Source organism: Trachemys scripta, chromosome 10 (assembly GCF_013100865.1).
Source record: "Trachemys scripta elegans isolate TJP31775 chromosome 10, CAS_Tse_1.0, whole genome shotgun sequence".
NCBI classification, from domain to species: Eukaryota; Metazoa; Chordata; order Testudines; family Emydidae; genus Trachemys; species Trachemys scripta.
The window spans coordinates 11,085,146-11,097,481 of record NC_048307.1 but is presented as its reverse complement, the minus strand read 5'-3'; the positions used below and the strand labels follow the sequence as shown (position 1 = coordinate 11,097,481).

The 12,336-nt window shown below is 46.2% G+C and overlaps 1 protein-coding gene across 5 annotated transcripts in view; it reads left to right on the top strand.

Annotated features, from left to right (window-relative positions):
* The window catches only part of LOC117883556 (kinesin-like protein KIF19), a 31,463-nt gene extending 20,055 nt beyond the window's left edge, over positions 1-11,408 (top strand). For 3 of the 5 annotated variants that reach the window (XM_034782932.1, XM_034782931.1, XM_034782936.1), the window contains 9 exons: positions 1,653-1,845; positions 2,881-3,151; positions 3,385-3,506; positions 4,796-4,932; positions 6,457-6,562; positions 7,570-8,028; positions 8,451-8,616; positions 9,825-9,932; positions 10,498-11,408. In XM_034782932.1, the coding sequence (XP_034638823.1) occupies positions 1,653-1,845; positions 2,881-3,151; positions 3,385-3,506; positions 4,796-4,932; positions 6,457-6,562; positions 7,570-8,028; positions 8,451-8,616; positions 9,825-9,932; positions 10,498-10,574 (1,639 nt within the window). In that variant the 3' untranslated portion in view covers positions 10,575-11,408. The remainder of the gene's footprint in view (positions 1-1,652; positions 1,846-2,880; positions 3,152-3,384; positions 3,507-4,795; positions 4,933-6,456; positions 6,563-7,569; positions 8,029-8,450; positions 8,617-9,824; positions 9,933-10,497) is intronic. The other 2 variants (XM_034782934.1, XM_034782935.1) reach the window with 2 other exon arrangements.
* Positions 11,409-12,336: the final 928 nt, after the last annotated feature.

Sequence of the window (12,336 nt, the reverse complement as noted above, 5' to 3'; positions counted from 1 at the left end):
GGCACTCACACTGCCCGGGTCCTGGCCACCGGTCTGGGGGGGGGCTCTGCATTTTAATTTAATTTTAAATGAAGCTTCTTAAACATTTTAAAAACCTTATTTACTTTACATAAACAATAGTTTAGTTACATATTATAGACTTATAGAAAGAGACCTTCTAAAAACATTAAAATGTATCACTGGCACACGAAACCTTAAATTAGAGTGAATAAATGAAGACTTGGCACACCGCTTCTGAAAGGTTGCCGACCCCTGCTGTAAACAATGTCTCTTATCCAGCAAAAAGTCAGTTGTTCCCTGCATATCCTGCATGTGTTCATTCCCCAGGGTGGGGAGGGGGTTCTGCAGGGCAAGAATTTGGTGGCTATCACTATTTCAGGGCTCTGCAGGGGGAAGAGACTCTTTTAAAAATATATAAATCTGTATCTGAGTTTGTTTGGAAACGAGACTTTTCTGGATAAAAGGGATAAAACATCCACGGTAGTTCAACATGGTCTTGAGGCAGGAGAGCCTCAGACCGCTGGGCAGAATAACCTAATAGAGGCATAGTGATTTAATTGGGTGCTGCATTATGATAGGAGGGAGATTCTGCCATCTGGACACAAGCACCAGATCCCTCCTAGCGCTTATGAGGGGAGTGAGATAGCACGGTTGAGGTCAGGTTTCAACACACTGCAGTTATCAGTTACAGTTGCAACATCAATATGTAGAAATGTAAGATGGTGGTGTCTTTCCAGAGGGACTGGATCGCCAACCTGGGAAGCTCTGTGGCTTTAGCCGCCATTGTGAAATGTAAGCGAGGAGTTAGACTAGTTCTTCATTCATAGAGGCTGCATGTGGTCAAAAGTATCATTCATACAAAGTAATGATGCTATCTTGAGCAGGTGGTTCTGCCAGTTTTCTCCAGCAAAAAGTTTAGAGCCACAACTGAGAGTGCAAATGGTAGATTTCCCCCCCCCCCCCCACCCCCCAAAAAAGCCTGTGTCTGATCACTAACCTGGACTTGAATTTTCATTGCAATCTATGTTATCTCGTTATGGCAAACCTGGATTGTTGGCCTTAACATCCTCAACTCTGGGGTATCTCGCCCTGTACTTCTGCTGTGTTCTCTCCACCTTCCCATGCTGCAGCTGTACACGTTCCCATTGTAAATAGAGCTAAACCAGTCCTTGCTACTGGACAAACTATGAGTTGTGGTAAGTTCTGAGTACGGTGCTTATTTGTTATCTGTCAGTCTGTTCAACACCTTTGTACATTTTTATAGCACTATAAAATTCAGGTAAGTTTCAGAAAAACAATCTCCATTAGATTACGTATGGCCAGTAAATATCTCTCTACTGCTGCTGCTACAGCAGCTTGTAGTGATGGCAGAGGCAGTGCTCCCTTTGCTGTTTAAACATCTCACTGGAGACTCTCTTTATATCCACCCCAGAAACTAGGACATTGTTTGCAGACTACTATACGTGATGTTCTTGACCACAGTGCTGTCAGGCTTAGTGTAGTTAGTTCAGCTGTTGCCATGCAAGAGAAATGGGGAAAGCACCAGAAGACTGGGCAAATATGGCATTGGGTCACTGGCTAACTAGTGTTTGAGTGACTGTTGCTAGGCCCTTAGTGGTTAATGGTTTTCACTCTTGTATTTTTGCTGGCAGCTGGGAACGAGAGAAGACTCAGCATGCTCGGAAGTGTTATAACAAGCTGGTGAACAGAAAGGAAAATGAAAACATGGAGGATGCAGACAGAGAAGTAGAGGGAGCAGGTTCCCCTGAACCTCATGAAGTCACTGTAGCAAGAGAGGAGATCAACATGCTGTTGGCAGAGCTGCGAAAAACAGCAACCTTAAAGGTGAGAGCAAGCATAAAGCACTTACCTGACCTCTCCATAGCCTGGTTCCATGCTCCAGCTGAAGTCCCAGGGTGGCTATGATGTCAGCAGCATAGTGGGGCATCACATGGAGGCAGAGCCAGCACTTTAGACACTAGAGGACCTGAAAGAGGAAATAGCAAATGCACACGAGCAGTCAACTCTGTGCAGAGGTCCTCTCGTACCCTTTGGCCACTCTGCATATAACCCTAGTTCTGATGAATGTTGGGAGCCCTGTCTGCAGGTTGAAGCTGAGAGGTTGAGAATATGGTATCAGTATACAGACGACTCTGTAACACAGGCTTTTGGGACACTGCTGCACTTATGGTGATAAAACCAAGGGGAAGAGATTGTACCTGTTATTTCCCCCTGGGAAGCAGAGGGATATTTGTTATGAGTCGCGGATATTTGTTATGAGTCACTGAGGAGTGTTGCTTTGGGAAATTACCACACCAGTATTTAAGATGGTCATGCAGAGATGTTTACAGGAACTTAAATACGGATAACATGGATAGTGAGTGGAGGTAGGGGCTAGAAATTATTGAGTTCTAATCCTAGTTCTGTCACTGATTTCTTCTTACTTGGGCAAGTCACAAACTCTCTCTATCTCCTTTTCCCCATCTGTAAAATGAGGATAATCATATTTCTGTACCTCCTTCTCAGGGGTGCTATGCGGATTCATTAGCTGGTGTTTTGTAGGGTACTCCAGTCATTCTTTATGCTTAGACAGCATTTCACATTGGTAAATTCTTCAGGCTGGGGACTGTCTCCTCTTGTGTGTTTGGACACTACCTAGCCACATTGTGAGCAATACCAGAATATGAATGATCTTCATCATCACTGCTAAACAAAATGCGCCTAGGTCCCATTTCCAGGAAGAGGGAAGTATAATCTCTTGCTGCAGATAGCCGGACCGGATCAGATACCAGAGCTGTATCTTGAGCATTTAATAAATAAATGTTACCAAACCTCAGTGCAGACCCGCTGGTGCACGCAAACCTTCATTTTCCTTTTCAGTCGGAGCTGGAGCGGCGCTTAGCCAATGCCAAGAAAAAAGCCTCCCAGATGGAGAAGCTGTTACCCAAACAAATCACCAGTGCGGACCAGCGAGAGGTGCTGCGACTTCTCTGCAAGGCCCATGAGCTGGAGGTGGGGAACACGGAGTTGCAGGCGAATGCCTTGTACAAGGAGAATCTGCTGTGCCAGAAGGATTTTGTCATCCAGCGGCGGCAGCAGCACGGGCTGCTCTGCGAGGAAATCATTCAGCAGCAGCAAATGCTGATCAAAGGTAAAATTCCAGCACTACTCCTGCTCTGGAGTGAGAGCAGCTGATGACAAATGGGGAACATTAGAAATAATTCCATCTAGAGGCCTTCCTGCTCATGGGCCAAATTCTGCACTGTCCTCCCTTGGCTTTAACGTAAGCTGTGGGTGCTCAGCACCTTTGAAAAATCAGGCCAGCTGTTGCTTCTGCTGTGATCCCTAACTTTCTCCCTTCCCACCCCCACTCCCCCACTCCAGGCCATGACATCCCTGTCCCAGAGACCCTGGGGACGCTGTATCAACTGCACTGCCGTGAGCTAGAGGAGGGGACCCTGACCCGCCTGCTCCTGCTTCACTCTGTGATGTCCAGCACGCTGAGGGTAAGGCAGAGCTGAACCCAGCTCAGCGAATTCCATTCAGTGCCAGGCTTAAGTGCTTTTCTGGATTGGAGCCTCAATACCACATCGCATGCTGATTTGGGGAAGATAATAGGTCAGTCACCATTCAGCAGATGGTCCTCTTCAGCCCACCTCCTGAGGAATGGCTAGTGTTCAGGTGTTACTTAGGTGGAGATACTCTTGTTATTTAGTGGATCTACACTCTTGTTTGTTTCAGAGCTTAAGGCCTAGGGCTTCTGGAGGTAGAGAGGAACCAGGAGACAGCTGGAAGGGGCAGGGTATTCATCTCAGTCCCTATAATGTTGGGTTTGAGGGATATGTATGTCCCCCTCACTGACAACTATGACTCAGAAGATTCTATGGCCAGGCAGTCAGTTCCTACAGCAGAACTCTGTGGAGACAATACATTTGGAGAGCTAGTGTTACTGTGGGTAAATCTGCTTCCCGTGATAACCAAAGGTGTCCATCACCTCTAAAGGCATCCTGCATGCTAAACACAGCCAGCATTCGAACCCTAGGAACTCCTGATCAGAAGGAAAAGGGAATACATTGCCAGTCTCTGCTCATTTTTGCAGATTTTGTGAGTATTTCTTGAGATGGTGATATTTTACTGACAACTTCTTAATGTCTTGTAATAACAGGTGGGACTCCCCAGTGGCAGCTCCTCACATTTATTATGACTTGTCTCTGATAAACCTGACACAGAATTGGTTTTCACTCTGAATAATAAACTTGCTGTCAGTCACGTTGATATACAGAAACCAAAATTATTCCAGACACTCTCTTTAATGTTAATGGGTGATGGCAGGTTGTGGATTTGAATCCTGAAGAAGGAAACCACACATGCTTCATCAGCCAACTTCCCTGCATTTGATTAGGAGGCTAGCTCTGTTGCAAAGGCTCCAACAGTAACTGGGCATGTGTAGGAAGCTGTGCTGTGCTGTGGATTGGTGCCTTTTGAGCCAAACAAAGCCCATTAGGTTTGTGGGCTGGAGGGTTTACAGATGCAGATGAAGTGGGGAAATCCTCTTACATGCCCCTTGCTTTCAGATTTTTCTCTTCGCTCCTTCAGTGCCAGGCCAAAGCTATGTCTCAAACTGAAAATAAAATACAAGTTGTAATGAGGGATTCAAGAGAGAGGGCAGGTGGCTATTGCATTAGGAGATCTGTGTGTAAAGAAGCCGACTGAGTGAAGAGGGGTTTGTACTGAAAAAAATCTATGCTGTGTCTGCCTACAGTCCCACCAACCTCCTTTTTTTCTGTGGCCCCAGGGTGGCTCTGCTCTGAATATAGCTCAGCAGCTGGACCTAAACAAAGAAGAGGCCAGAAAAGGGCTATTTGGCAACAGGAAGGGTCTTCCTTCTGGAGCAAAGTTTGAGCTTCCGTCCATTGTCTTGGAGTCAGAGAGGTGAATGCATTTCCATCTATTCTGTCCGCTTGGCCATTATCAGCCCCATTTTCCCGGGCCTTGCATCTCAGCAGTTAATTTCAGAGTGTTACCTGTGCTGCTATGGCTAGAGGTCTGTCGGCACTGTCCTTTTATACTATCAAGTATCAGAGGGGTAGCCGTGTTAGTCTGGATCTGTAAAAAGCAACAGAGTCTCCTGTGGCACCTTTAAGACTAACAGATATATTGGAGCATAAGCTTTCGTGGGTGAATGCCCACTTCGTCGGGCAGCACATGCATCCGATGAAGTGGGCATTCACCCATGAAAACTTATGCTCCAATACATCTGTTAGTCTTAAAGGTGCCACAGGACTCTCTGTTGCTTTTATACTATGTAACTTGCCCATTATCTTTTCTGAGTTGGATTGTGTGTGGCTGTTGTAGAGACTGAGGTTATATTTTGAATGTGGCTGAAGCACCATCTGCTGTTATCGGTGGGTTGAAAGGAATATCAGTCTGCCACACATAATTAGGGATGTGAATCTCATGTGCCACAGGGGTTTGCTATTGGTTTGAACTCTGCAGTCTTTTCATGTCCTGCCCTAGTCCCGGACTTTCCGAACATGCCATTTGCTAAGCACAGAGGTGAAAAATCTTGTAGCCTTTAGGAAACCTCTGCCCCTACCCCGTCCGATTTAGTCCTTCACTGGTTCAATAACACAGATGTTCCACGAAGGGCCTAATTCTGATCCCATTGAACTAAGTGACAAAACCCCTATTGATTTCTGTATGAGCAGGATCAGGTCCAAGAAGGTATCACCTGACATGGAAAATATAAAATTGCAATTTATTGTGCGGAGATCAAACCAATGACAGAATAAAATCAGAGTGAGAGGCAACTTGACAGACAGTACAAACAGCCAGCTGCTTTCATTGAGTTTTTTATGGAGGCAGGGGAGAGGAAAAGGGAAACCAAGATGTTGTAGTAACATACTTACTAAGGTGAACATTGCCCAATGATGCAGAGCCCCCCAAAGTCTCTCCAATGTGAGTCCCAAGCCAGACTTGGTTTCTAGAGGCCAGATCCCCACACGAGTGACTATGTTAGAGGAACCCCCAGAAAAGGGAGCCAATAGGAAAGAAGTCCCTGTTGTATTATGCAATTGCTAGGTAGCTCTGTGTTTTAGAATTTTCTCCAGGGAGTGAGTGGATGGGATAGGGTGGGGTGGGATGGGGGGGACTTCGGTTCTAAACCGATCAGTGAAAGAGTTTAACCAATATATATTAATGAAGCTCTTTTAAGTGGGTTCAGGGTCCTCTCTCTGTTTCCCTGAGTTTTGAAGTTCTCTTTCCACCCTGGATCTTCCCTCCCTGCCCCTGCTTTTAAATCAGTCCTGGTTTCCCCTACATTTTGGAGGAGTTAATCCAAACAGGTGTCTCCAAACACTCCAGAAGGGCTGACTAGCGTTCCCCTCAGGGCCCAGTGCCTGGCTCTTATACATGTAATTCAATCTATTCACGCCGCCGTGTGTGTGTTTTTCACAGTGACAACTACAGACCATCTAAAACGACACCTGCTAGGAAACTGGGGAATCCAGATACCCATCTCAGCCCTACTTTCTTTCGCTTGCCAAGAACCCCACTGCACCAGGTCAGTACTGGCAGGCACAGAGTTCAAGGTCTAGCTACCACAGAGAGCACTTTCCTCTGACGAGCAGGGTGCACGTAGCAGTCAGACCCATCGTGGCTGCAAGTTGTATGATGCAGTGAGGAGTCCAAGACTAGTTTTCTAGATGAGGAAGATAAGGAATAAGGCTGGGATTCAAGTGCTGTGGGTTCTACTCCCACCTCCACGACAGACTTAGGCAAATCACCTGATCTCTACAGGCCCCAGTTGTCTATCTGTACAACAGGGACAGTAGTAATCCCTACCACACAGGCGGGAAGGATAAATGAATGTTCATGGGATGCTCAGTAACTCCTGTGATGAGAGTCATATAAATACCTTGATAGATACAACATAAATTATGAGACAGGGAAGTGATATGACAGATACCTCTAGATCAATAACCAGTTCCCGTCGACCAATGTATTTTCTACTCAGCGCATCAAAGGCACAAAGTAATATTTGTACCCATGTCTATCTGGAAGGAGGAAGATGATGAAGTGACTCTTGCTCGGGTGTCAAGCTTCTCTGACAGTTGTGTTGATGTTGCAATACTCAGGCCAGGAATGTTGCTTGTTCCCCACAAAAGCTGATGCTGGATGGAGTTTGGTACTTTCTGGTGCCATCTCATGTAATGATGCCTTTGTAAAATTCTTTTAAGAATCTAATCACATATGATTCCTTTGGGGCTAATTTGTGGACACTTTGGGAGAGTCTATGACATGGCCTAATGCCTGAGCACAGGACCAAAAGGCAGTTACTCCTGGTTCTAATCCCAAGGCTGACTCCTTTTGTAACCTTGGGTATTTCCCTTACTCTCTCTAACTCAGTTTCCCCATCTGCAAAAATGGATATACTGACATCTACCAACTTCTCTGGAGTGTGGTAGTGATTGATTAATGTTTCTAACATGCTTGGAAGATGAAAAACACCTTAAGTGTTAAGTAAAAAGCAAATCCTAAGTTGTCTGATTCCATGGCTTTGATTTTTAGCAGAAACCAACTGGCGTTGCTGTAGGAAAGATGACCTCCAAGCTATGTTCCCCCACCTCCCTGGACTTAAATAGGAGAAAGTCAGCTGCAGAGATCGCTCTTGCCCCACTGAGTCTGGAGGCCTTGACGGAGATTGCTGTTAGCACCAAAAGTATCTCCCGCATTGCAGCCAGACGGCGTTCCAGAGCCCGACACAGAGAACATGGGAGTCAACTCGCCTCGGGGCATTTCTTTGAGGAGGATACACTGGAGCCGAAATATCTGCAGTCCAGCTTCACTCCAGAGCCTCACGTGAAAGACACCGTGAGTATCGAGAGCCTCTCAGCGGAGTCCCAGAGAAAGGAGCAGCTGTACTACACAGCCAAGAGAGAACTGAAGAAGGATCGAGAACGAGAGAAATCAGCTGAGAGGAAAGCCAGGAAGAAAAGATCTCGTTCCCTTGAACCAGTCTCCCAAAAGGTAGACACTTTTTATGTTTCCTTCAGGGGGGATGGGTAGATCAGGAGGTAGAGACCAGGTGGAGGACTTAGCAGAGGTGGTTTTGGAGGCAGTAGTGAAAGGAAGCCATTGGGGATAGGTGCAGCAGCAGACAGAGGTGGGTGCGGAAACAGGCCACATACAGTAGTGCCAGAGGATAAAGCTATGTCCAAGGATGGAGGGAGCACTGAGCTATAACACAGATAATGTTTTGAATAACTCACGCTGACACGTCGCACATCCCCAACACCATTTCTATCCCCTTCCTAAAGGGCAGCCTGAGCCAAAGAGACTGACAAGGGAGTGAGGGAACCTGTTTTGGTATAATGTGGCCCACGGTCAGAGAATAGAGCCTCCTGAATTGGGAGGTTTAAGTCAACAGCATCCTTGACGGTGTCTTTCAGATCTCGAATGCAAAGCATCGGACTCCCTCGAGCCACAATATGGACAATGTTTCTGAGGATCAGCTGCCCCGAGCTAAACTCTTCCAGCCGTTGAAGATCATGAGCAACTTATCCCATGCCACTCCTGCTGCCACCAAGGTCAAATTCCCCATCAGTCACCATACAGGTAAGACCCCAGGTTCCTGATGTGACTCCATCTGTATGGCAGCAACATGTGGATTAGTCTTTGAGAAACAAACCACAGCAGAGGTTTATGCTGAAAATGAACTTATCTAAGGGTCCTGATACATACGCACAAAAACTGTGTTTCAGGTAGACTTGATGAGTAATGGGATTTCAGAAGCGTTTCCTGTGGAAGTGGCTGGCTCAAATATGTCCCCATCCTGTAGTGACCAAAAGTTATCATCTCACTTCTGTTCAGTGTCGTATATGAAACAAGTTATTGGTTTCTGACCAGTGCCCAGAGTCCACAACTGGAACTGGCTGGCCTCCATTTTGGCATCCTCAACAGAGGCCAAAGACTGAATAAGCCTGTTGTATAACCATCTCACAGCCCAAGGGCTAGCCAGTCCAGGTCAGGCTTGAGGCACATTGTGCTCAGACTGCTACACCTGATCTGTGGCTGAACGCAGAGGACTTCAGGGCAGGGCCGGCTTTAGGAAGTGCGGGGCCCAATTCGAACAGTTTCGACGGGGCCCCGACAGGGACGACTAAAAAAAAAAACCACGTTAAAAAAAAAAACACATGGGGTTTGTACTCACCGGGCTGCGCTCCTAGTCTTTGGCGGCGGGTCCTTCACTCGCTCCGGGTCTTTGGCGGCACTGAAGGACCCGCTGCCAAAGTGCCGCCAAAGACCCGGAGCAAGTGAAGGACCTGCTGCCAAAGACTTGGAGCGCCGCCGGGTGAGTAAAAATTAAAAAGGTGCCTTTAGCCAGGGAAGGGATTCTCTGCCACTTGCCCCCCACTCTGGGCCACCCTGCCTCTGGGCGCGGGGCCCGATTCGGGGAAATTGGTGGAATTGGCCTAAAGCCGGCCCTGCTTCAGGGTGGGATTTTCAAAGCTGGTTAGGGCCAGGAACTTGGATGCCCAATTTCCATTATATTCTAACTGGAGTCAGGCATTCAGATCCCTGTGGAGACTCTGAAAGTCTCAATCCCCATCCTGGTCCCTTCCATCACTGCTAAATTCTTTCCCTTTTAAGTTTGTTTCCCAAAGATAGATACTGTTAACATTTCATTTGCAGCCCTTCCACTTATTTCAGCTGGTCCATTAGTGAATCCTATACTGAATGGTCATTGCTTGCTACATAAGCTGTGTTCCTTTCCCATTGTTTCTAGTAAAGGTCTCTGTCTCTCTCTCTCTCATGCTATCAAGAAGAAAATCCATTACAGGTGCTGGAGATAAGCAACACTCCCCCAAGCAACGTTCAGCAGAGTAATGCAGGTCAGACCAGAGGCCAGGTCCTACAAAAGCGGGTCAAAGGTCAGTATGGAAGACAGCAATATTCCGCTATTAAATACTTCCTTATGACGCTTGCTCTGTGGTAGGCGTAACTGAATGCATTGTAGGTGCCACACAAGCTGCTTGCTTGGAAAAGCAATCCTGTGGGTATGTCTCTTACAGCCAAACTTTTAAGCCACACGCTTCAGCAGATAACTCAAAACATTCCAAACATCTCTGTTACATTCCTCCTCCCCTTTGGCCAAAACTAACTCCTTTGGGGGGAGAGGAGAACATTTTCAGATGTGTTCACAATCCCCGTCTGATCCATGTAGGAAGCACTGCTGTAATATGAGAATGTGCTCCTGCTGTTTAATGCATTGCACTAAGATTATCTCAGATGCTTAAGGAAGTGAATGAAAAGCTGGCTTTCCATCTGGCCCCAAAACTACCAATATCTCTTTCCAGCTCTGACCAATGCTGAGAGTGCCTTGTGCCAGTCAGTGAGGTTCAAGGCTTAGTGTTTCCTTTACTCTGGAACACTGAGGCAAGACACTTCTCCTGTAATATGATGATAAAAAACATCTCAATCTTCCTTCGCGTGTAGGGCCCATAGATGGTGCCAGCAACCAGCCGAAGAACCAACCCATCGCAAGCTTCAAGAACCTGCCGAGGTCAAAATAAAATCATCAGGGAGAGCAAGATTCCATCTGTTCCCAAGGGACCAGGACTACAGGGGTACTAAAAAGTAGGGAAGGTTTACTTAAGACGCATTTTAAGCAGTATGCTCTGAGGCTGGGAAGCGGAAGGGGAGGTGTGCACACTTCTTTGGTGCTTCCCCCACAGCCTCTCTACAGTTTTGTTTTGTTTTTTGCACTGTGCTCCAGCTGTTAGTTTCCTTTAAGATGAACTGCGGGTTCTTCTGTTAATAACATTCAAAAGAAAAGGAAACCCTATTTGTCCACAGCATTCTTAGTCCAGGAGACAGCAGTATGGAGTCCACCATCTGGGATTCTGCATGCAGCACATCCTCTCTTTTCTGTGGAAACCTCCCACACATATTGGGGTGGGGGAGAGGCTATTTAATTATCAAAAGAAATTGCAGACTCTTTTGAAGTATCCCTGCCCTCTTCTCAGAGGTTTATACGCATTGTCTTGGAGCTGGAAAAGGTGAAGCCTATCTGGAATGCTGCTCAGCTGAGCAGATGTTTGGCAGTGGGAGCAGCCAGAGGCGTTCTAAGCACTTGGCCACGTGCAGAGCATTTCAGATCTGACAGGAGCTTGAAAAAGAGGTTTGGTGGTTGGCAGAGACTTTGTTATGAGCTGGGTTGGAGGTGAACAAAGGCAATGTGTTTTTCTTCTTAAAAACCAAACCCATCTTTCCAGCGGTTCTCCCCCTGGTTTCTTGGAGGGACATGCATTTTGTAAATCAATACTAGACTTACCATTTTCCTTTCTTGGCCCTGTTATTTTCTTCACGTTGCAAATAAAGTGGCACAGGGTGGCCATTCCATTGAATAAATGTTGCGTTTATTTCCCAAATATGAATAGCTTCTCTCCACACCCACTTTGCCACCTGCTTGGCATTCAGTGCAAGCATGTAAGGAAATGTCATCTTTATGGCTTCATTCAGTTTCAAAGGGGATGTAAATTATGAAGGGTCTTTGTGCAGCTAATGCACAGGACAATGGAGTCAAGATGCTTAGATACTGTCCCCAGTTCTGCCACTAATTTACTATGCAACCTTAGGCATGTCACTTAACCACTCTGGGCCTCTGTTTCCACATCTGTCAACTAGGGATAGTATTAATCCACTACTTCACCTTGGACTGGGAGGCTTGATTTGAGATCCTTGAATGGAATGCAATACAAGTGCAAAGTATGTATTATGAAGAATTATTCACTATTTCAGTATAATGTAATGAGGTCTGATGGACACTCCTCTTTGAGTTCTCTGTTAAACTGCAGAAAGCCTGATGAGTCACATTGTAGACAAGAGGGGCCAGGAGAACTTGCAAAGAAATAAAAAGCACACCTAGATAAAATAAGCCCAGACCATGTGAAAATAAACCCATTCCAGCAGGCCTTGAGCCAGTCTTTTATTTACAGGACACCATGTGAACCAGATGGGAGCAAGAAACTTAGTGCGATGGAATACCATGAATGTTCCAAATGTGTACATCTCTGCTAAATACCTTTGGGCTGATTCACTCTGAAAAGTCACAGTGTTCAGAAGCTAAATCCTATTCCCCTCACAGGCTGCTACTTTGAATCCTGACACTAAGACACTGGTTTGTGGACATAACTCAGACTGGAGGTTGCGCATTTGGAACAAATGGAACCTGATGCTAATTTTCCAGGAACCCCACACAGCTGAAGATGAATCGGAGCCATTGTATGCAATGTTTTTTAATCATTTTCCTACATTTAAGTTAAAAAAATATGA